Below are 24339 nucleotides of genomic sequence, written 5' to 3'. Positions count from 1 at the left end.
CATCCTTCAACCAAGTTTCAAGGAAATCTGTTCAGTTGTTTTTGTGTAATCATGCTTACAAACAAACAAACATACGAACCAACCAACAAACAAAGGACAGAGATGAAAACATAACCTCCTTGGTGGAGATAACAATATAGAGTTGGATTGTGGGAGTATATAGTGTATAGTGTATAGTGTATAATTGTTATTACAATCATTATATAGTCCCTCAATAATCACCTGTCTCTATGGAGGGTGAGTGAATGCTAAATGACTAGGATAGTCCTTTTCACATAATGGTGTAAATAAATAAATAATAATAAATACATGAAGAGATGATTTGAAGCTGTCAGTATCAGTCATTATAATGCCACCCTCTTGTTATTTGCTCATTCTCTATTTCATAGGGAGCAACTGAGTCCCTCAGGCAATATGAATTTAGGCCAATGTCTGTGTAGCACTCATTGAAAGGGAGTAGTAGCACACTGTTACATACACAATAACAGTCCTCCGTACACTCTTCCATTAAGTCAATTCAGATGTAATTTTTGTATACATTGCATGATTGTGGAGATGTATTAAAATGTTGAACTCTGTTGTCCCTCCTCCTCAGGGCTGTTGGTAAGACCTGTCTGCTGATTAGCTACACCACCAATGCCTTCCCTGGTGAATACATTCCTACTGTGTGAGTAAACCTACACTGTACATGTTCTCACAATTATTTGATTTAAAGGGGACATTGTATGCCCATTTTACCACAAGTTGATATGGTTCCTTGGGGTCTTAATGAAATGTCTGTAACATACTTTGGTCAAAATACCACAAGGATCATTTAAAACAGCACCCTTTTTACCCTCTCCCCCCATGATTTTAAACGATATAAATTACATATTTTATATGATATAAATTATCAAATATGCATCCCATACTTTGTATTCCCCTTCTGTTGTCCTGGAGTTTTAATTTTCCCAATCACATAATTAAATGTCCCCCTCTGCCCATCCACTACAAGCACACAAGCAGACAGACAGAGAGAGAAAGAGAGGGGTGGGGGGGGGCTATGAAGACCATCATTTACCCCCAAACCCCGACATTCAACGGGTATAACAACAAGCGGAGAAAGCAGAATCGCGAGCTGACCAACGCGGAGAAATGCGCGTCCCGTGTGAACAGCCAGGCGGCTGCGTGCTTGAGAACGGCGCTGCGCTGCCTCGCAGCCTTGCTGCGTCCGGTGTAAACCCGGCGTAATGAGTGTGGGGGCTCTGTGTGTTTGTGCCAGTGTTACAGTAGTGCTGAACACTGCGGAAGTCTTCCACACTGCTGGCTGTGTGGCGTTGACACAAATTCCAGCTCACGCATGGGAGAGCGAGCGGTCGCGCCCGAGCAACTGCTGTAGCCTCCCAGTCCCAACGATCCAGACAAATGCCACATGTGAGTGAATCGCGGGCTGACCAGCGCGGAGAAATGCGAGTCCTGTGTGAACAGCCAGGCGGCTGCGCGCTTGGGAACGGCGCTGCGCTGCCTCGCAGCCTCGCTGCGTCCGGTGTAAATCCGGCGTAACGAGTGTGGGGTGGTGGGGGGGATGAGGTGGGGGGTGGGCCAAGGCCATGTAGGGAGACTTCCAGTGTATTGTTACGACACAAAACACAGGAAGCTCATTCGAGTCACTCAAGCATGACGTTTCTGACTTAGAGGAACTATAACAAAACGCGCGAGTGTTTTTTTTCCAGAGTTTTTGGGTTGGTAGACATGCCAGATACCCACATTAACGTGTAGAAGCAAAGTGGAATTTGCATGCTATGTCCCCTTTAAGCAAGGGCTTTATAGGACCATACAATATTTAAAGTCTATGACAATATGTTGTATATGCTGAGATAATTAAAATATTTCACCCATCAGTGAGATTTTGCCACACTGGTATACTATACCAGCAGTAAAACGCCTGAGACTTTAGTAATACTGCAAATCAATAAACATGATTGATTCAAGATATCAGACAGACATTTAACTTGCAGGATTGAATGAAAACAGACCTGTCAGGTAGGGTTCGAATTACACAGTGTCTTTCCGGGGAGCCCTACTTTCCGATGCGCACCAGTCCATATCACATGCATTAGCTTTCTGTTTCTAAAACACACCCCTTCAAGAACAACACACCACTTGAATAAAAACTGCTGAGCATTATTCATTATCATTTCTAACTACAATGAAATAATACAGCTGCAGCAGCCTCTTGCAGCAGCCTCTCCATCCCTGTGTCCCTCTCTGTCGCTCTGTCACTGTTCCTTCACTTTCGTGACATTTCCTGAAGATCGAAGAGAATAGTGAAGTGCCATGTATTCCCGTATTTTCCACTCACTCCATTGCTTTCTTGTCCAATTAAAAGGCAATAATGCATCATCAGACAGATGTTCGGAAAACGGAATGTAACGAGTGAATAAACACACAGCATTGACATATTTCCGATTATTATTATTTTTATATCTGAAACCTTAATGTAAGTCAAATAGTGAAATATTGAGCAATTTGTTAGAGCTCCTCCTAAAGTTCTCAGGAAGGGCTTTCAGAGTAGCATGTGTCCTTTTCAGGGGAGCCGAGCTCCCCTTAGCTCCCCTGTAATTCCAACCCTGCCGTCAGGTTATTTTATCCGTCAACATTGGTTTATGAAGTTCATTCTTGATTGTTGTGATGGAAATCTGAAAATACAAGAGGCTGGAACACCAAATTTGTCTTTGTGTATTTTAATAGGGGCTTTCTGCAGAAAGGATCAACACAGAGAGTCACAGGGATCTCAGAGTGAAGATGAAGAACAGTCAAATGCAAGGATCTTATATAGGAGAACTAAGGCTGTTTGTCTGAGCCAGTTCAGACTGGTTCCGTAGGCGCAGTTTGAAACAGGAATCAAAACACAGAAAACTGATTTACATATGTTTCCTTTGGAGATAAAGCAGACAAAAATTCAGTTCTTTGGAGAGTAAATAAGTAATAAAAAGATCATAAAGGTTTCAGGTCATAAAAGTTCAGATCATAAACATTTCAGGTCATAAAAGTATTTAGACAGGTTATATATGTATTTAGACAGGTCATAAAAGTATTTAGACAGGTCTGCAAAAACTTACTTTTCAACTACAAAATAGGTTTCAACCACACTTAGTTATTTTTCCACTACATTGTACAAAAAGTAGTTTGGCAAAACAAAAGAAAAGACGTGGCGCTGTGTAGATCTGTTTTCAAACGTATTTTACAATCTTCATTATCTGGCTAAAGTGTTGACCTAAGTGTGAATCAATGGACCTGTCAATAAAGAGAGCTCATCCGTCAGATCCCCCAAGTAATGACCTAATTCCAGAGGGGTCTCACCGTCTTTCAGCACATATATCACACTGTATCAGTATAGAGGACGTTCTCTTGCATCCGTTCCAAATAGTTTTAGACGCGCATAAACCGTGGTGAATGCGGCTATGAAGACGTTGTTTCTCCTATTAGGCGGTGTCTGACAGAGGTAGTCGTTTTAATTCCACTGTACCATAGCATTTTTATCGTTGAGGAAACTAAAGTATCGGATGTTGTATTTTCCCGAAAACATGAATTTAGAAAAATTCTTTGGATCTAGAGATAAATACGGTCTGATTCAGATTACTGCATTGCGCAAACTTACCCCAGAAGCTGTTGAGACAAAGTTTAGCCACTTGTCTTTTGGCGGGATTCACCTCTATTTTCTCGGCATCTAGCTGAATACCCTGACGGATCCTGTACTCTCTGATATACTCGGCCCGACTCTCCTTATCCGTCGCCTCGGGCGGATATCCCGACGCTTCCTGTTTACCCTTCAAAAAAGTGTGCATATAGTCGACAAAAATGCTATCGCTGCATCGGTCAAAGTGCCCGACTTCAATGATTTTACCCACTCTGTAACCCAACTCCAGAGCCTTGTTAAATTCGACGGTGACCCAAACCCCCGTCAAGGCTCTGGCGTCGTCGTCATGTGTGCAAGGACCCTGCTGATGATTGATGTCGGCGCAGGTGCGGCAGAGGGTAAACACCAATTTACCTCGAGACGTTTTGTGCGGCAGCGCGGGGAAATAGAGAACGTGTGAAGGGTACACGACGGCTTTGATGAAGCCCAAATATATTTGAGGTTCGTCAAAGTCTCTGTGGATGATGCTCAGCTAACTTAACGGATAAGGACATTTGCAGTTGACATACGGATATAAGGAAGTGACGTCTACATAGTGCATGGTTTCTCCGGGCCCTGCCATGTACCTGAGCCTCACGGCGCTCGTCCTACCACCATAAAGAGCGTGGCGGAGTGAGAGAGGTTCTGGGGGATTAAAATCCTTCAGAAAATCTCTCACTCCAGCGTGAGACGTTTTCATCTCTCTCCATTCGTGTTCTGTATTTTACTCTCCGCCTCGGCGTGCAGCTCCTCAAAGGAGGTGCCCGTCAACGGGAAGACATTGTGCGGGAGAAAACAGGTAGGACAACCGGGAAAGAAAGTTGACCCCCCCGTCTCGCATAAATCATCTATGTGATAGGGCCCGATCTTTCTCTCCCTCTCGATCGCGCGAAATCCACTCTAACCACTGGATGGAGACGTTGGAGTAACGAGGGAGGAAGTTGGTGAGAAACACCTTCATGCAGGCCGAGGCTATGGTGACGCATCCGAACGGGTCCACGCCCGTGTCCTCGAGAAACTGATTCCTGAATCGTGTTAGGGTTAGGGTTAGCCCTAACCCGCTATAAACGTAGTCCCCCGATAAAGAGGCCTCCTGAAAAGCAGGAGAAATTGCCTCACGCAACCCACGCTGTAAGACATCCACTCGACAGGCGGGATCGTTGGGTTTATTGAAAGATTTGTCGTCGGTGGTGTTTCTGTACAATACGACAATTTTGCGATTCACCATACTCTCAAATTTATGGATGTGAGGTAACGGGGATCTGCTCGTCCAGACACACCAGACGCATTAGTTCTCTCCCTCGTTTGAGGGCTTGAGCGTCTGTACAATCAGGATGGAGGAGATGAGCCAAGTTGATGGCAAAACAGAGTTGATGGTCCCTATTTTCTACTGTGTACAACAAATGTCTTTTCCTGCGATAATTTTGAGGTGAGCCAGGAGAAAAAGAGACAGGGTCCATCTCGACATTATTCTGAGGTGAAGCAGGTGAAATAGAGGGGAAATGTATCTCGAGATTATTTTGAGGTGAGTCGGGAGAAAAAGAGGGAGAATCCTCCACCAGCGGATTTCCTCCGCATATATATCTGCCTCGTTGTACGGTTGACGATTTTAATTAATCTATGGTGGATAAAATGTCATCGGGAATGACAACGTACTCCAAGTTACACCACCTCACACCATACTTTACAAATTCTTTTCACAGAGGAGTAACATCAGTTCGGAAAGATTATCACAGATTCTAACAGTATCTAACTGCCGCTGACTTTGTGGGATGGCTCCTCCCCGACGAGTTCTCTGCGTGCACGTGTGTGGAAAGAGAAGAGAGTGAGTGAGTGAGTGAGTATGTGATTGAGTGAGTGAGTGAGTGTGTGTGTGTGTGTGTGTGTGTGTGTGTGTGTTTGTGTGTGTGTGTGTGTGTGTGTGACTGAGAGTGAGTGTGTGAGTGCGTACGTGTGTGTGTGGCGCAAGAACAACCAGCGATTAGCATAGGACGCTATTTTTGGTGAGGGAAGCCCGTCTCTTCTTGGGTCTAATAGAGACCTGCGTAGAATAATACAAAAACATTAATGATAATGATGAAGATTTGCTATATGTATTTTAAACCCGTCCGTTGCAACGGAGTCTAATACACCGGTTAGAGAAATACAACGGCCTTAAATGAACGACTCAGGTTCGGTCAGCTTGAAGTTAAAATCTACACTGAAGCCCACATTCTAAGATTGAGAGAAATACTATTCAGGATTCTTAAAAACAAACGATTAAAAAATACCTCACAGAATTAAGATAGATACCACTCACACTCCTTTCCTGACGGTGGTGCTAATGCACCTACATGATACCAACCGTCATTAACGCCAGAAGAAGAAGAAAGAAAAATGGTGCTAACGGATCTATTTCGACCTCACTCAGACCGTCACCACGGTCTTTACCTTGAATGATGCCCTCATCTCCCTATCCTCGAGACCATATATCAACAAACTCACGTGAGTGACCTTAGGGGGCTGGGCTCGCCGGCCATAAAGCTCCCCGGTGAGTGGGCCGCCTCCTCTTTGCTTCACCAGCCTCATCCGAGACCGGCAGGTAAGTGATTACTCTGGGACTCCACTTTTATCAATCCGCCACTCTTGTGCAGTTGCCTTGTGTCCCTGAGGATTGTATTTGGTTTCCCCTTTTCTAATAGCAAGGCAGAGGGTTACACGGCATGTGTTAAACTCTGCTCTTTGTTTCAGGCAACTTAATTTGTTGCACCTGGTACTAACAACACTTGCTTGCAGCTTCGGGTAAGTGTTGTTTATCTCACGCTGTTTGTTTCCATACAGTTTTTCTCTTACAGGAATGAGTAGAAAGAGAGTTGGGGTTGCCCCCCTTTTCTGCCATTGCAGGCATACAGTGGGCATTTTCAGGTGAATTACATTTATTTCACCCCTTCCTTCGTTTTATGTGATAGTGGCCAGCTGTGATCAGCCTGTTTATTAGTTCCCCTTTATCAGCTATCCGTAGCTGCTGGGCGCTATTGTTTATCTATTTATTTATATATTCTTAAATCACAAAAGTGACACAGACACACACAGACACACACACGCGACATGCAGAACACTGTACAGGGAGCCACTGCAGAGGGGCTGAAGAGCCGCATGCGGCTCCAGAGCCGTGGGTTGCCGACCCCTGACCTAGGGGCTCCCAGCCTCCCCACCAATCATCATCCTGGGCTCGTAAGGAGCCATGGGTGTATGGCAGGCGACAGGCTACAGGATTCACAGCCTCTGGTGACTCCAAACAGCCATCACAACGTCAATGAGGGTTCCATCCCCGTCTTTCGACTAGAGATGCACCCCAGAGGAAGCGCCCCCCCAGAGGTTCAGGACCTCAGGGCGCTGCTGCCTAGGGGTGGGGGGACGGCCGCCGAATTTCATTCCCAGCTATGCCTGGGCAGCTGGGAAGAAACTGTGTCAGACCCATGGGTGCTTGCTACATTATCAACTACTCCCCTTACTCTGGGCTCCGAATGACGATAGTCAGGGACCCAGTCCAGTCTAAAATCCTGACACAGGAAATTTTGACCCTTCTGCAGAAGGATGCAATTATGAAAGTAGATCCAGACGAACAGCTCACTGGCTTCTACTCCACGTATTTCCTCGTGCCGAAAAAAGATCTTGGACCTGAGGCGATTAAACGCCTTCATAAAGGTACTTCCTTTCAAGATGCTGACCAAGGGTCAGATCTTAGAATCTATCGAAACAGGGGAGTGGGTCACCTCGATAGATCTGGAAGATGCTTACTTCCATGTGCCAATCTGTCCAAACCACAGACCCTTTCTTTGGTTTTCATTCCAGGGGTAAGCCTATCAGTTCAAGGTCCTGTCATTTGGCCTTTCCCTCTCACCACAGGTGTTCACCAGAGTGGTTGGGGCTGCCTTGTCTCCTCTCCAGATGTCAGGAAAAAAAATCCTTCCCTACCTGGACGACTGGCTGATTTGTGCTCCATCTCTTGGCCAAGTTGTAGAGGATACCCAGAGGGTGATCTCGTATGTACGGTCCTTGGGTTTCAAGTTGAATGTGATGAAAAGCAACCTCGAGCCAAGGCAGCAGGTGACTTTTGTGGGACTTTCAATCAATCAATCAAATTGTATAGCCCATATTCACAAATCACAATTTGTCTCATAGGGCTTTAACAAGGTGTGACATCATCTGCCCTTAAACCTCAACAAGAGTAAGGAAAAACTACTAAAAAGCCCTTTTAACAGGGTAAAAAGAAGGTAGAAACCTCAGAGAGAGCCACATGTGAGGGATCCCTCTCCCAGGACGGACAGAAGTGCAATAGATATCAAGTGTAAAGGAGAACATCAGCAAGATAAGGGTATTTGCAGCATTGATTAGAATAAACACTTCCAGCATAATGGAAGGTAATGAATTGATGGATTATTGTCAGTAATGGTTGAGTATCTGAGGAGAAATATTGTATATCAAGCAGTCTTGTTGTAATCATAGTCCATTGTCAGCAGCCACCACGATCATGATCCACCATCAAGATCGGATGCGACTATAGTCCACAGTCATTGTCCACTGCCGCCATCAGGATCCACCATCAGCTGCCACCTCAATCGTGGTCCACCACCACTATGAGATGCCAACACGATACAGGATCTGCCATTATTATCACAATCAGCCAGCTAGATACAGGATCCGCCATTATTATCACGATCCGCCCAGCACGATACAGAATCCGCCATACAGGATCCACCATTACAATCATGATCTCTGATACGCGATCCACCATCATAATCCACAATGTGGCCGTAGCCGCGGCCCTGGATCTGCGGACGATAAGGCAAAGGGACTCCGGGGGAAGAAGTCAAGTCAGTAACATGTATTGATGAGATATTAATTTCTTTGATGTGAGAAGGATGGAGAAGAGGAAGGAGAAGCTGGGAAGAGAAGCTCCGTGTGTCATGTGTCCCCCGACATTCTAGACCTATAGCAGCATAACTAAGAGCAGGTCTAAGACAAGCCTGGACCGGCTCTAACTATAAGCTTTATCATAAAGGAAGGTTTTAAGCCTACTCTTAAACTTACAGATGGTGTCTGCCTCCCGAACTGAAAGTGGGAGATGATTCCACAGGAGAGGAGCTTGATAGCTGAAAGCTCTGGCTCCTACTCTACTTTTAGAGACTTTAGGGACGACAAGTACGCCTGAATTCTGGGAGCGCAGTGCTCTAGTGGGTTGATAAGGTACTATCAGCTCTTTTAGGTATAATGGTGCCATATTATTAAGGGCCTTGAAGGTGAGGAGGAGAATTTTTAATTCTATTCTAGATATAACTGGAAGCCAGTGTAGCGAAGCTAATACAGGAGAAATGTGGTCTCTTTTCTTGGTTCTTGTCAGGACACGTGCTGCAGCATTTTGGACAAGCTGCAGAGTCTTTAACGACTTACTGCCTGATAATAATGAATTACAATAATCAAGTCTGGATGGAACAAAGGCGTGGACTAGTTTTTCTGCATCTTTTTGAGAAAGGACATGTCTGATTTTTTAGATATTACGCAAGTGGAAAAAGGCGGTCCTAGAAATTAGTTTTAAGTGAGAATTAAAGGACAAATCGGGATCGAAGATCACTCCCAAGTTCCTGACTGTTTCATTGGAAGCAAGGGCAATGTCGTCTAGCGCAGCTATATCATTAGATAATGTATCTCTAAGGTGTTTAGGGCCAAGTATTAGAACATCTGTTTTATCTGAGTTTAATAAGAATTCAGTTTAATGTTTGAATTCCCTCACGATGTCTGCATCCCTCACCTCTCAGCGGGTGAGGAGGATTCTAGCCTTCCTGGAACAATTCCGTCTCGGCAGGCAGCTAGAATTTATCAATTTTCAGAGGATGCTGGGGATGATTGCAGCCGCAGCAGCCGTTGTTCCTTTGGGCCTCCTCAGGGCACGGCCAATTCAGAGGTGGCTTAATGCCTTCAAGCTCCACCCGAAGCAGGACAGACACTTGAAACTTCGTGTGACACGTGCATGTCTCCAAGCCTTACGCCCATGGGCGGACCGGGTGCTCCTGCTCCAAGGAGTCCCCCTCGGGAGCATTCCATCGAGGAGGACAGTGGTGACGACAGATACTTCCCTCACAGGTTGGGGAGCAGTCTGGGAAAGCAGGATGGTGCGCGGTTCGTGGATACCCCCTTGGGGTGGCGAACACGTCAATGTTCTGGAGTTGAGAGCGGTTCACCTTGCTCAGAAGGCTCTCCTTTCCTCCATCCAGGGCAGGCATGTCTTGATAAGAACAGACAGTTCTTCGACTGTGTATCCAGCCCAGCACCATTAAGGTATACACTGCTGCAATTTCTTGCAATGTTACAGTTGGGAGACATCCTTTGGTGTCTCAGTTCATTAAAGGGGCATACCGCCTGCGACCAAGCAGGGCTCCCAGGGCTCCGTCCTGGGAACTCCCCTTGGTATTACGGTCCCTGATGCAGTCTCCCTATGAACCCATAGGGCAATCCAGCCTTAAGTTTCTATCTCACAAAGCAGCTTTCCTCCTGGCTATATGCTCTGCCATGAGGGTGAGTGAGTTGCATGCTCTGTCTGTAAGTGACGATTGTTTAAGATGGAGGGCAGGTGACTCAGGCGTGTCTCTCTGGCCAAACCCCTCGTTTTTGCCTAAAGTCCTAAACCCTCAGATGGTAAATCAGGTGGTTGAGATCAGCACTTTTCAACATGATCCAGCTCTACTGCAGGAGGAAGCAGGCCTGCCTACTTTGTGCCCAGTAAGGGCACTGAGGGCTTATATTGCACGCACACAGTCTCTGAGGGGCTCACACTCACTTATTTGTCTGTTTTGGTGGTAAAAAAGTTGGCCACCCTGTGTCTAAACAGTGTTTGTCCCATTGGATCGTTAACACTATCGCTGAGGCCTATTCTGGACAGAACCTACCAGTCCCAGATACCTTGGTAGCTCATTCCACCAGGAGTGTGGCCACTTCCTGGGCTGCTTTGAGTGGGGTCCCTCTTTCAGAAATCTGTGCAGCAGCAACATGGAGCACTCCCTGTACGTTCTCTAGGTTCTACAGGATCAACGTGGCATCCCCCACACCATTGGCTTCCGCGGTGCTGCTCTCAGCTGCTGGGCGAGGATGTGAGGTGGTGGACTCCTCTGTTCCTCGCGACCTTGATGGTACTAGTCATCCAAGGTAAAGACCGTGGTGACGGTCTGAGTGAGGTCGAAATAGATCGTAAGTTATGACTGTAACTGTGGATCTATGAGACCGAACGATGACCGTCACCCTCTCTTGTCGCTCAGAACGGGCTGAGGCGTTCAGACAAGGAGGAGGTGGCGCGCTCACCGGGGAGCTTTATGGCCGGCAAGCCCAGCCCCCTAAGTTCACTCACGTGACTTTGTTGATATATGGTCTCGAGGATAGGGAGATGAGGGCATCATTCAAGGTAAAGACCATGGTAACGGTCATCGTTCGGTCTCATAGATCCATAGTTATAGTCATAACTTACGTTGTATACATCGGCTTCCCATACTGTAATTTTTTTTTAACGTGATAAATTCTTACCCGGCTTAGTGGATTCGTTCGTCGGTTCTTCCGCTTGGATTTCGGCTGCCAGTGCTGGACATTTCAGTCGGCAGGGGCTGTTCTCCGCTGAAACGTTTGTCGGTACTTCCACCCGGGTCTCAGCGGTTGGAGCCAAACTACTGGAGACGACCTCCGCTGTGACTGTTCTCGGTTCTCTTGCTCGGATATGCGCTGGACATTTCGGGCGTCGGGAGATGACCCCCGCGAGACCCTCTTCCCCACCTAACTGATCTATCTCTCCGTGGTAGACGGCAGGACACCAAATCTCATCTCCGAGGCCTCTATAAAATCTGTAAGTTTTATACTACTACAGTACCAAATAAAAACTTTTAAAACATATAAAGAGAGAACGTAAATACATACCGTAATCACTCTGCGTCAGGTGTAAGTCCTCAAGGTCCTCCGCTAAAACTTTAAAGATGAGTACATGTTATGAAATGTTTTTTTTTTATTGACTAAATGTCTGAATGAAAACAAGGTAACTTACCCGGCAGTCGCTTATCGGGGAAAAGCAGGATGAATCTCATCAACGGTTTTAAGTTCTATATTGCGTAAAAATCTATCATGAGTTTTTCTGTCAACATATCTCCCGGAGACGTTGCTATAAAGCCCACATAAACCAGACGCTAGTATGCAAAGCCGTATTTCATTCTAGACACTCGCCGTTTGGTGGACGATTCACACTTTTTTAGTGTCCGGGGTCACCGCGGCTGGAGGATCGGATATGCGTGTATCATCTCCTTAGGAGAGATTGTCAGCAGATTTCCCGGTGACGTCCATAAAGCCTGCATACATGTGTTTTACCCATAGGCGATAAAACAAGACGTTAGTATACAAAGCCATATTTCATTCTAAACTCTCGCCTTTTGGTGGACGATTCACACTTTTTAGTGTTGGGGTCACCGTGGCTGAAGGATCGGATATGTGTGTTTCACCTCCTCAGCAGAGATTGTCAGCAGATTTCACGATGACGTGATATAAAGCATATGTTTTACCCGTTGGTGATAAAACCGGACGTTAGAAAACAAAGCAATATTTCATTCAACAGGCATATCACACTTTTTTTTATGTGCGGAGGTCACAGATGAAGGACCGAGCATTTCATTAAAGTGTGTGTGTGTGTGTGTGTGTGTGTGTGTGTGTTGCAAGAGTGAAGGGGGCAAATAATCAGACACATCCTGTGATGTTGCATACGTCCTAAATACCACAGTGAGGAGCAGAGTAGGAACCAGTACCCTTTTTGATTAGATAGAACTTTATTTATCCACACATCGGGGAAATTCACTTGTTACAGCAGCAGGCAGGTCAGAATGAGGCAGACAAGAGAATAAAGAAATTAAAAAAAACAATAGAATAAAAATAAAGAATTTAAAAGTAAAAAATGTTTAAATTAAATAAAAAATGCTGAGTATGAACATTCTGTCCACACAGGATGAATAGTACGTGGCAAGTAAAATAATATTTTGTACATAAGAGTGAAACGAGTGAAAATTGTGCAAAAGACAAATTTTTGCAAATAGTGTAAGTAAGTAAACATGACCAAAGCAGAAATTATTTAACATTCTGGATGGTGTTGTACAGTCTGACAGCAGTGGGAATGAAGGACCTGCGGAAGCTTTCCTTCTTGCACCGTGGGTGGAGCAGTCTGCTTCGGAAAGAGCTGCTAAGGGCCCCCAAGGTGTCATGTAGGGGGTGAGAGGTGTTATCCATGATGGAATTAAACTTTGCTAGCATCCTCCTCTCACCCACCTCCTCAGTGGGATCCAGAGGGCAGTCCAAGACCGAGCTGGCTCTCCTAACCAGTTTGTTTAGTCTTTCCTGTCCCTCTCAGTGCATCCACATCCCCAGCAGACAACGGCATAGAACACTGCGGAAGCCACCACAGTGTCATAAAAAGTCTTTAGTAGTGTCCTGCACACTCCGAAGTACCTCAGTCTCCTCAGCCGATGGAGGCGACTCTGGCCCCTCTTGTACAGGACGTCTGCGTGTGTGGACCAGTCCAGTTTGTTATTGAGGTGAACAGCCAGGTATCTATAGTCCTTCACAATATCAATGTCCATATCCTGGATGTTCACCTGTGTGGTCTGGGGTGACTTCCTGCAGAATTCTATCACCATCTCCTTTGTCTTGGTGGCGTTGATGTAAAGGTGATTCAGTTTACACAAGTGGACAAAGTCAGTGATGACCCCACTATATTCAAGTTCGTTGCCCTCTGATACACGACCAACGATAGCTGTGTCATCAGAGAACTTCTGGATATGACAGCTGTCTGTGTTGTTTCTGAAGTCTGATGTATATATGGTGAACAGGAAAAGAGAAAGTACTGTTCCTTGAGGGGCCCCTGTGCTGCAAACTACTACATCCGACACACAGTCACAAAGCCTCACATACTGTGGTCTGTCGGTGAGGTAGTTGATGGTCCATGCAGCCAGGTGGCAGTCCACTCCAGCACCTTCCAGCTTTTCCCTGAGCAGTGATGGCTGGATTGTGTTGAAAGCACTGGAGAAGTCAAAGAACATGACTCTCACAGTGCTCCTAGTGTTCTCCAGGTGCTGAAGGGATCTGTGCAGGAGGTAGATGACCGCGTTATCCACATCAAAGCCTGGCAGATATGCAAACTGTAGGGCGTCCAGCTCAGTGCTCACTAGAGGGTATAGGTGCTGGAGTATAATCCTTTCCATTGTCTTCATCAGGTGAGAGGTCAAGGCTACCGGGCTGAAGTGGTTTAGCTCCTTGGGGTGCACAGTCTTTGGTACCGGGGCCACACAGGAGGTTTTCCACATGGTTGGGACTCTCTCCAGCCTGAGACTCAGATTGAAGATGTGCACTACCACCTCACAGAGCTGGGGTCTCATTTATAAAACAGTGCGTGGGATTCATACAAGTGTTCGTGCGCACAAAAGCTGGAAATGGCGTACGCAAAAGAAAATTCCGATTAATAAAACCATGCGCACGCACACCTGAACGCAATGTTCACTTTATAAATCACACTCCACCTGGAAACGTTCGTACCTGGATCTGCCTTCAAGTCCTCCCTCCACAAGCCCACTTTCAACCATAAATGGTCAATGCAAAGCACGTCATGAATATTAAATTATGCTGCTGACCAATGGGTTTCCACCGTGAGTCCTGACAGAGTCACGGCATCAACCCTCGCTTCCTCCTCGTCCTTCCATTCGCATGCATCCATCACGCAGAATCACGCACCAGTGTCACGGCAGTATTTATTTATTTAGAGCAACCGGACTGATTACCTCACATCAGTGGATCCTAACCTCCACTCTGAGATATTATTTGGAAAGTTTCTTCATTTCTTGTAAGTGTTCTCCAGTGCGCTCTGTGCGCCTTATGGCACAGTCATGTTCACTGAAATGATTTGATGATACATTCACAGTGATAGAAGATATTATTAAAACCTATTAATGACTCAGCTCTGTAACTCCGCTGTTTAATGGAATCTGAACGTAATTTGCTGTAAGTTGTTTTATATATTTTTCAATTAAAAGGTTTGTGTGGAACAGATATGTCGCACGAGCACAACTAAAGCTGTTGGTTTTAATGTAAATGATGAAGTGGATAAATAATCTGGCTTAAGTTCACCACCTCACGTCTGTATCGCCACTTTCCCGTCTCCAAAACGTTCGTACGCATGGGTCAGAGTTTGCGTGGAAATACAGAATCAAATCTGCTGAAAAACAAATTCAGCTCATTTACCCACTCCTTGTCTCCAGACTCTGGGCCCCTCCTGCTGTCCTTACCATGGCCGGAGATGGTTTTCAGGCCCCGCCACACCTATAAAAATATAAACTTCAACCCTTACCTTCTCATCGACCAAGGGATTAGGAGACCAGACATCGCCACGATTTAAAAACATTAAAATCCATCCAGATGGATTTTGCAAAGTGACGTATGCATTAATATAGAAAATCAAGGGTACGAATGAGAGTAGTTTGCCACGTGGCAGCTGCTGATTGGTCAAGGGAGGTGGGGGCATGTTCAACCTGTCACTTTGACCTTCTCATTGGTCGGGGCGGAACTTAGCATGGACCAGATACTGTGACGTGGTAAATGCTCATTGGAAGGTGCAGGGATTAGGACGCAGTGGCCCTCTATTCTCTCTGCTGTCGAAATAAATAAAAGGATTTTCAGCTGTTTCTGTGCTTGATGGGGTATTAGTGTCCACTGAGGGCAGGAGATGGTAGATTATATGTTTTACACGCTTCTTTTTAGAAGCACTTTAGAGTCTAATGTTAATCGTAATGAGTTTACAGAGCTATCTACAAGATATCTCAGTGGAGCTAGGGTTTTTAAAGAATTCGTTGGTTATATCAACGGATAGTATGGGGTTAAATATAATTGGAATTATTTCCTTAAATTTAGCTACAGCACTATCAGGTAGACATCTAGAAAAGGAGTTTTTCATTAATGGCATACATTCTGATGAGAAATCGAAGGTTATTAAATTGTGGTCTGATAGAATCGGATTATGTGGAAGTACTATTAGATTTATTAGGTCAAGTGTGTGTTTACAACAATGAGTAGGTTGGTGTACACACTGACTGAAACCAATTAAGTCTAATACTGAAATGAATGCAACACTAAGGCTATCATTGTCAGGATGCACAAAATGGCAGACGTGAACCCAGAAGCACGACACTTGAGCAGTTATGGGAGTAGACAAGAGTTCTGGTTTATTGGACGAGCAGAGGTCAAAAACCAGGCAGACAGTCAGTGATATCAAACAAATCCGATAGGGAGCAGGCAAAAGGGAATCCAGGGTCCAAAAGGCAGGTCAGAGCAGAGATCAGGCAGAAGAGTTAAACACGGGATAACGCTGGAAAGCTAGGAGAAAACACACTAGACGATCTGGCAGAGAACAGAGGAAATGATCCGGTATATATACTGGGTGACTAATGACTGATGGAAAGCAGGTGAGTCTGGGGGTGGGGCAGGTAATGGGATCCATGGGAACGAGGTGATGCAGAGCAGGGGGGAGTGGCTGAATTCTGAAATGACATGAGAATTAGTACATGCAAAAAATAAGATAAGACAATGAAAATGTTAAGAGCTGACTGAAGTTGTGGCAGAACCCCTCCCTCTAGGGACGGCTCCTGACGTCCCATCAGGCTGGTCAGGATGGACCCTATGGAAATCTTTGATGAGGTCTGGGTCAAAGATACTGCGAGAGGGGACCCAGGAGCGCTCTTCAGGTCCATAACCCTCCCAGTCCACCAGATACTGGAAACCTCTTCCCCCGCCGTCGGGACTTAATGAGAGCAGAACGGGCCTGCAACCAGGTGTGGCGACAGTGCCGGATAAACATCTGGACAGATGGGACACTGGCTTCACGCTCCTGCTCAGGAAAAAGTGGGGGCTGGTAACCTCGGGAGCACTGGAAAGGTGAGAGTCCAGAAGCCGAACTGGGAAGCGTGTTGTGAGCGTATTCCACCCACAGGAGCTGCTTGGACCAGGAGGAAGGATTGTGGGAGACAACGCACCGCAAAGCAGTCTCCATCTCCTGATTCATCCTCTCGGACTGGCCATTTGATTGAGGATGGAACCCAGAGGATAGGCTGACCTTGGCCCCCAACAAACTGCAGAACTATGTCCAAAACCGAGAGGTGAATTGTGGCCCCCGGTCGGAGACAATGTCACTGGGGAGGCCATGCAGACGGAAAATGTGGTGCAGCATAAGTTCAGCCGTCTCCTTGGCTGATGGTAATTTAGGCAAAGGAATGAAGTGGGCAGATTTGGAGAATCTATCCACAATGGTGAGAATAGTGGTGTTACCGTCTGATGGGGGAAGTCCAGTGATGAAGTCGAGAGAGATGTGAGACCATGGACGATGAGGAATGGGCAGTGGCTGGAGCAGACCGGAAGGAGCATGGCGGGCACTCTTGTGCTGGGAACAAATCTGGCAGGCCGCGACAAACTCCTTAGTGTCCTCCTCCATGGAACCCCACCAGAAGCGTTGCCTCAATAGAGCTAGGGTGCGTCTAACCCCTGGGTGACAGGCAAGGCGAGAAGAGTGTCCCCACTGGAGTACCTGAGAGCGTAGATTCGCAGGGACAAACAGGCGATTTTCAGGGCAAGCACTGGGCGCTGGGTGATCAGCCTGACCCTGCTTCACCTTATCCTCAATGTCCCAGGTTATAACGCCGATGACCACCTTGGAGGGGAGGATACTATCCGGTAATGTGGGACCACTGTCTGACTGGAACTGACGGGACAGGGCATCAGGCTTGACATTCTTCGAACCTGGGCGGTAAGAGAGGGAAAAGTCAAACCGGTTAAAGAATAATGCCCACCTGGCTTGACGGGAACTCAACCGTTTGGCTGACCGGATGTACTCCAGGTTCTTGTGGTCGGTCCAAACCACAAACGGCTTCTCCGCCCCCTCTAACCAGTGCCTCCACTCCTCCAGCCATCTTGACAGCCAACAACTCTCGATTCCCAATATCATAATGTTGTTCGGCTGGTGACAATTTGCGGGAGAAAAAAGCACATGGGTGCATCTTCTGGTCCTCTGCTGACCGCTGGGAGAGGACTGCTCCCACCCCGGAGTCCGAAGCGTCCACCTCCACAGTAAACTGGTGCTCTGGATCTGGAAAGACAAGGATGGGAGCAGACAAGAACCGTGACTTTAACTCACCGAATGCTCTTTCTGCAGCAGAGGACCATTGGAAGGTGAGTTTCTGGGAGGTGAGAGCAGTTAGAGGAGCCGCCACAGAGCTATAATTGCGGATGAAACGACGGTAGAAATTGGCAAACCCCAAGAACTGCTGAAGCCTCTTCCAAGTGGTGGGGTTAGGCCAATCAGCCACGGCTTTGACCTTGGTGGGGTCCATCAGGATACGACCAGCCCTGATGATAAACCACAAGAACGTTACCTCCATGGCATGAAATTCACATTTCTCCGCTTTCACGAAAAGCTGATTCTCCAGGAGTCTCTGGAGAACACTGTGAACATGCTGAACATGCTCCGGTTCTGACTTAGAGAAGATCAGGATATCGTCAAGGTAGACAAACACAAAAACATTAAGAAAATCCCGGAGAACATTGTTTACCATAGCCTGGAAGATAGCAGGAGCATTAGTAAGTCCGAAAGGCATAACCAGATACTCATAATGACCACTAGGGGTGTTGAATGCAGTCTTCCATTCATCCCCCTCCCTGATACGAACAAGGTGATAGGCGTTTCGGAGGTCAAGCTTGGTGAACACTGTAGCCCCTTGCAACAGTTCAAATGCAGAAGAAATTAGTGGGAGGGGGTACCTGTTTTTAACGGTGATGTTGTTCAGACCTCTGTAATCAATGCAGGGCCGGAGGGTCTTGTCCTTCTTGTCCACAAAAAAGAATCCAGCTCCTGCAGGGGATGAAGAAGGACGGATAATTCCGGCAGCCAGTGAGTCATTTATGTACCTCTCCATGGCCTTGGTCTCAGGAGTAGACAGGGAGAATAGTCGCCCCCTGGGTGGTGAGGTACCAGGGAGGAGATCGATGGCGCAGTCATACGGGCGGTGTGGGGGTAGCGAAGTGGCCCGTGCCTTGTTAAACACCTCCTTTACGTCCTGGTATTCTGATGGAACTCCTGAAAGATCTGGAAACTCATTAGGAGGAGAGGGGCTAGAGGCAAGTGATGACGCAGATCTGAGGCAGACAGCATGACAGTGGTTACTCCACTGTAAAATGGAACCAGTAACCCAGTCAATGTGAGGATTATGTCTTCGTAACCATGGGTGCCCTAGAATAACTGGTTGTTGTGGTGCATGAATCAGGTGAAACGTGAGAAGCTCTGTGTGGTTACCTGACATGCCCAGATGGAGAGGGATGGTGCGGTGGGTTACTGTGCAGAGGAGGCGCCCATCCAGAGCAGTGGCCTTGATGGGCTGGATCAAAGGCTCCTGCTCAATACCCAGCTGCACGGCAAGAGTACGGTCCAGGAGATTGGTGTCGGCCCCAGAGTCAATAAAGATCGAGACTGTGTTAGTCTGTCCTTTGCAGAAGAGCTGGGCGTGGAGAAGGGGCCGAGAGGGCATTACAGAACTTGTGATGTGGCTCACCAGCGCCCTCGGAATTCCTGGTGAGCCCGTTTTTTTACCGGACAAGATGACACATAGTGGCCTCCCTGCCCACAGTACATGCAGCAGTTCTCCCTAAGGCGGCGCTGTCGTTCCGCTGATGACAGCTGGGTCCTGCCGAGTTGCATCGGCTCCGCTGGTTTGCTGGGAACGCTCGCGATCGATGCAAACGAGGAGTCTGGAGGTGGTGAGGGTTGACGGCTACGGTGACTTCTCGTCACCGCCCTCTCTCGCCTCCGTTCCTGGAGACGTCCGTCGATGCGGATAGCCATTGCTATGAGCGTGTCCAAATCAGCCGGAGGATCCCGTGCCGCCAGCTCATCCTTGATAATGTCAGAGAGACCATTGTAGAAAGCATCCGTCAGCGAGGAGGAATTCCAATCGCTCTCCGCATCGAGAGTCCGGAAATCAATGGAATAATCCACCACTCGCTGACTCCCCTGGACCAGGTTGAAAAGTCCACGGGCAGCCTCTCGGCCGGGGGTAGCATGGTCAAAAACCCTCCGGAGACCATCAGAGAAGGCTGACACGGAAGAACAGATCGACTGCTTCTCCCACTCGGCGGTTCCCCAATCCCGTGCCCGTCCCGAAAGCTGGGTGATCATACAAGCCACTCTCGACCTCTCGGTGGGATATGTGAGGCTGTCGTTCAAAAGTCAACGAACAGAGAGTAAGGAAGGACCGGCAGGTACCTGGAGCTCCGGAGAACCATTCGGGAGTGTTAAGGCGAGGTTCCGGACCGGAGATAGCACGAGCGGGAGGACTGGCTGGCCGTGAAACAGCCGGTGGTTGACGGACTTGTGCTAACCGCTGGAACTGGTCGTTGAGAGCCTCCAAATGTTGGTCGTGGCGTGCGGAAGCTTCTTGGAAAGCCTCTGCCATGGCGGTAAGTTGTCGCTCGTGTTGGTACAGAGCACCAGCTTGTGCCGCCATCACTCTCCGGAGATTCTCAGAGTCGGCTGGGTTCATTTTTGGCCAGATTGTACTGTCAGGATGCACAAAATGGCAGACATGAACCCAGAAGCACGACACTTGAGCAGTCATGGGAGTAGACAAGAGTTCTGGTTTATTGGACGAGCAGAGGTCAAAAACCAGGCAGACAGTCAGTGATATCAAACAAATCCGATAGGGAGCAGGCAAAAGGGAATCCAGGGTCCAAAAGGCAGGTCAGAGCAGAGATCAGGCAGAAGAGTTAAACACGGGATAACGCTGGAAAGCTAGGAGAAAACACACTAGACGATCTGGCAGAGAACAGAGGAAATGATCCGGTATATATACTGGGTGACTAATGACTGATGGAAAGCAGGTGAGTCTGGGGGTGGGGCAGGTAATGGGATCCGTGGGAACGAGGTGATGCAGAGCAGGGGGGAGTGGCTGAATTCTGAAATTACATGAGAATTAGTACATGCAAAAAATTAAGATAAGACAATGAAAATGTTAAGAGCTGACTGAAGTTGTGACAATCATTATTATTGTCAAAATGAATATTAAAGGACCCATATTGTGTAAAATACACTTTCTGGGCTTTTACTATCCGTAATTACTTGACGGGGGTCAGTAGGTATCCTCAAAGTTTGAAAACAGTCCCTCCGCGGACTTTTTCCCTCAGTCCATTCTAAGAAATAAGTTATCGAAATGTCTCGTTTCGTACTTCCTCCCCCGTATGAGTCATTCGGGATTACACTTGTCTCTCAGCCCGGTACCAGTCCAGCCTCCTAACCCAATACCTCTGAAGCGCTTCTACTAATAATGTGACATTTTGTTTGTTCAAACTGTACAAAAAAGTGTGAAATGCTATATATGTACTGCTGTACAACTTCCACAGCCTGACCATAAATCCCTGCAGGAGAGATGACATTTGGGTTCTTCCTAAAATCTATAATGATCTCCTTGATTTTGGATTATTATCTAAAAAGGAAGACGTACGCCATCTAGTAAAATCGATCACTACAGGGCCATGATCAGGGTCATCAGAGTCTACACTAATTATTTAGTTCCACACAAAAAAATATTGTTCCATGAACCACTATGTTTGGAAGTGCGACAAAATCAACAATGTGTTTTCCCCCTTTCCCTGAACGGAGCTGCCATTTACTCAGTGTAATGTCTTTCCTTCAGCTTTGACAACTACTCTGCAAATGTGATGGTTGATGGGAAACCAGTGAATCTTGGTCTCTGGGATACAGCAGGACAGGAGGACTACGATAGGCTAAGACCACTGTCTTACCCACAGACGGTATTCAAACTCTTTCCCCCCACATGCACGCACGCACGCACACACACGCACACACACACACATATTTAGATCTCAACTAGTCATCTCTCTGGTTCTTTCCCAGGATGTGTTCTTGATATGCTTCTCCCTGGTCAGTCCGGCCTCCTTTGAGAACGTCCGAGCTAAGGTCAGTACGCTGACTGACCAGCCCGCCTCCTTTTCCCCTTCAAGCCGAGTCTGACCACAAGGAGGCACATCTATGGCTCCACCTGGTTATTACACTGTTACCTCACTTGTCCAGACCTTGGCTTAGAACGGTCTAAATTTGAAGTCATTCCCCCCAGGGATGTGGCACATAGACATGTTGTTAGATGAGGTCTGAACTAGTGCAAACACTCTGCAGAGGGTGCGTGATGGCCAGCTGTGGTGTAGTCTGCTGAGCATCATGTGATGCTCTCATATGAAATCACACTTTTCTTTGGTCCAGCCTCCTTCTGTAGAGTCTGTATACTAGTCTCTCATCATGTGATGTGATGTGACTGGAGATTTGTGTTTAGACAAGTATGCTTTCTTTCAGACCGATCCATTTTTCTTTTTTTTTTTACAACTCACTGTTGAATGTAATCTTGGAAAGGCACTCATTGCTCTCCCTCTGTATCCAGCTAACTGTTCTCTTTTTCTTCTCTCATTGACTTTGTCCCTTGTATATGCATATGTACGCTTGTGTGTTTGTGTGTGTACGTGTGTGGCGACACAGTGGTACCCTGAGGTGAGACACCATTGCCCCAACACACCCATCATCCTGGTGGGCACAAAGCTAGATTTGCGAGATGACAAGGATACCATTGAGAGGCTGCGAGACAAGAAGCTTTCTCCCATTACTTACCCGCAGGGCCTGGCCATGGCAAGAGAGATTGGTAAGGCTGTGTATGGCATATGGTTAGTGGTTCGATCCAAGTCTTCCCCATCTGCATGCCAAAATGTCCTTGGGCAAGACACTGAACCCCGAATTGCCCCTCATAGAAAGAGTGCTGCCCATAGATGCACTGTATGAATGTGTGTGTGAGTGGCAATAAACTACTGCAAAGCATTTTGAGTGGTCATTATGACTAGAAAAGGGCTATATAAATACAGACCATTTACCATATGCACAACTGCATATGTTTTGCATTATGATTTTGGCAGCGCAGAGCATGTGTAACTGGTGTATTTAAGTACTGACTAGTTGTAAAAGAGACAATGATAGCACTACCAATAGTTATAGTAATGATAATAGTGCTTACAATATATAATAGGGCAATAGTAATATTAATACCTGCAGCTCTGAAGTCAGGGATACCTGCAGAATGAGGACTGAGAGATAAAGCCAAAACAACAGTTGTGGTGTCTAAAGACATTCCCATGTCCCAAAGATAAGATTCCTAACAGAAGAACCCGAGGCCAAGGTTAAACCATTTACTTTTAAATTTACTTTCTCTGAGATGCTAGGGGCCAAGTACAATGACTTCAGTTGCGTCTGAATTTAGAAGTAAAAAAAGTACAGGTCATCCAGGCCTTTATGTCTTGAAGACATACCTGAAGTTTGACTACCTTATTAGTTTTATAAGACTCATCTAACAATGTAAATTTATGTGGTGCTTTCTGATAATGTTTCCTAATGGAAGCATTGTATGAATGTGTGTGTGTAGAACTTAATTGCTTTGCAACAGTTTTTTCTGTGATTTTAAATGTAGGTGAGGTTGGATCTGCATCAAGAATAGGCTTTTTAAACAGTGTAGCCTTGTTTAAGTTAATGCAGCCTTGTTATTAGGGAGGTAAAATATAGGGAGGAAGTTATCGCAAATCAGGTCAAATAGTGTATCAGGAACCCTCATACTGTAAGGCTGGAAGAAAATTTACATTTCAGATAAATATTACCAAGGAAGCAAAGAAGCATTTTCATTAACGATCAAGATGAATCTGCTACAGAGACAGTGTTAAACAAACTAGACAGTATATTTTGACTAAAAGAACAACAAACTGCACTTACATGTTTGATGACATGCTATGTCACATGTTTTATTAGCTCTGATTGGTTGTAGGTCTATCCAATTGTGTCCAGGGGTATTATGATCTGTGACCGTTGATAATACTCCCTGGAAAAATGAACTGAAAGGCTCCTGACTAATTTGCAAATGCATCAGAATTTTGTAGGGAGAAACAGAAAAGGTGGCAGATCCTGTTGCCCTAGGTTGATGATATATGTTTGATTTTAGTTGTCTGCTTTCAAATATTCCTTAGCTGTTGCAATCAAAAGCACCACAAGCAGTGTCACTGAGAACTATGTTTCACATCATGTCCTCTCCCTGGTTCTCAGGGGCTGTGAAGTACCTGGAGTGCTCTGCGTTGACCCAGCGAGGCCTGAAGACCGTATTCGATGAGGCCATCCGAGCTGTGCTCTGCCCTCCACCAGTAAAGAAAAGGGGGAAAAGGTGTACCATGTTTTGAGGAGAAAACACTTCAATAACACTACATCACCATGAACAACAACCACTACTTCTCTGAGAGGATGAGAGAGAAAACTAGAGAGAATGAGTGTGTACTGCTGAGATTGCTTTATTTATATTTATGTTTCAAAGTGATATTGGGAACAAGACCAATACTTCATCAGTTTTTTTTTACCATTACTGAATAGGCCATAGGTTCTGAAAGACAGTGACTGTCCACTTTCTTTGTACTTATAGAACCACATCAAGTTGCCATGAGGGCTGACAATGGTATATATCTCTTCCTCATACTGTAACATCTCTTCTGTCTCAGCCATGTTTGCT

General features: G+C 46.3%; 1 protein-coding gene across 1 annotated transcript in view; it reads left to right on the top strand.

Moving 5' to 3' along the window:
• Positions 1-24090, top strand: part of LOC117753249 (ras-related C3 botulinum toxin substrate 3) — a 30366-nt gene extending 6276 nt beyond the window's left edge. The window contains exons 2-6 of the mRNA XM_034571226.1: positions 596-667; positions 21433-21550; positions 21654-21716; positions 22287-22446; positions 23886-24090. Of these exons, the coding sequence (XP_034427117.1) occupies positions 596-667; positions 21433-21550; positions 21654-21716; positions 22287-22446; positions 23886-24016 (544 nt within the window). The 3' untranslated portion in view covers positions 24017-24090. The remainder of the gene's footprint in view (positions 1-595; positions 668-21432; positions 21551-21653; positions 21717-22286; positions 22447-23885) is intronic.
• Positions 24091-24339: the final 249 nt, after the last annotated feature.

This window comes from Hippoglossus hippoglossus, chromosome 19 (assembly GCF_009819705.1).
Source record: "Hippoglossus hippoglossus isolate fHipHip1 chromosome 19, fHipHip1.pri, whole genome shotgun sequence".
NCBI lineage: Eukaryota > Metazoa > Chordata > Actinopteri > Pleuronectiformes > Pleuronectidae > Hippoglossus > Hippoglossus hippoglossus.
The sequence above is the reverse complement of the archived record's forward strand: the minus strand, read 5'-3'. Positions and strand labels throughout refer to the sequence as shown.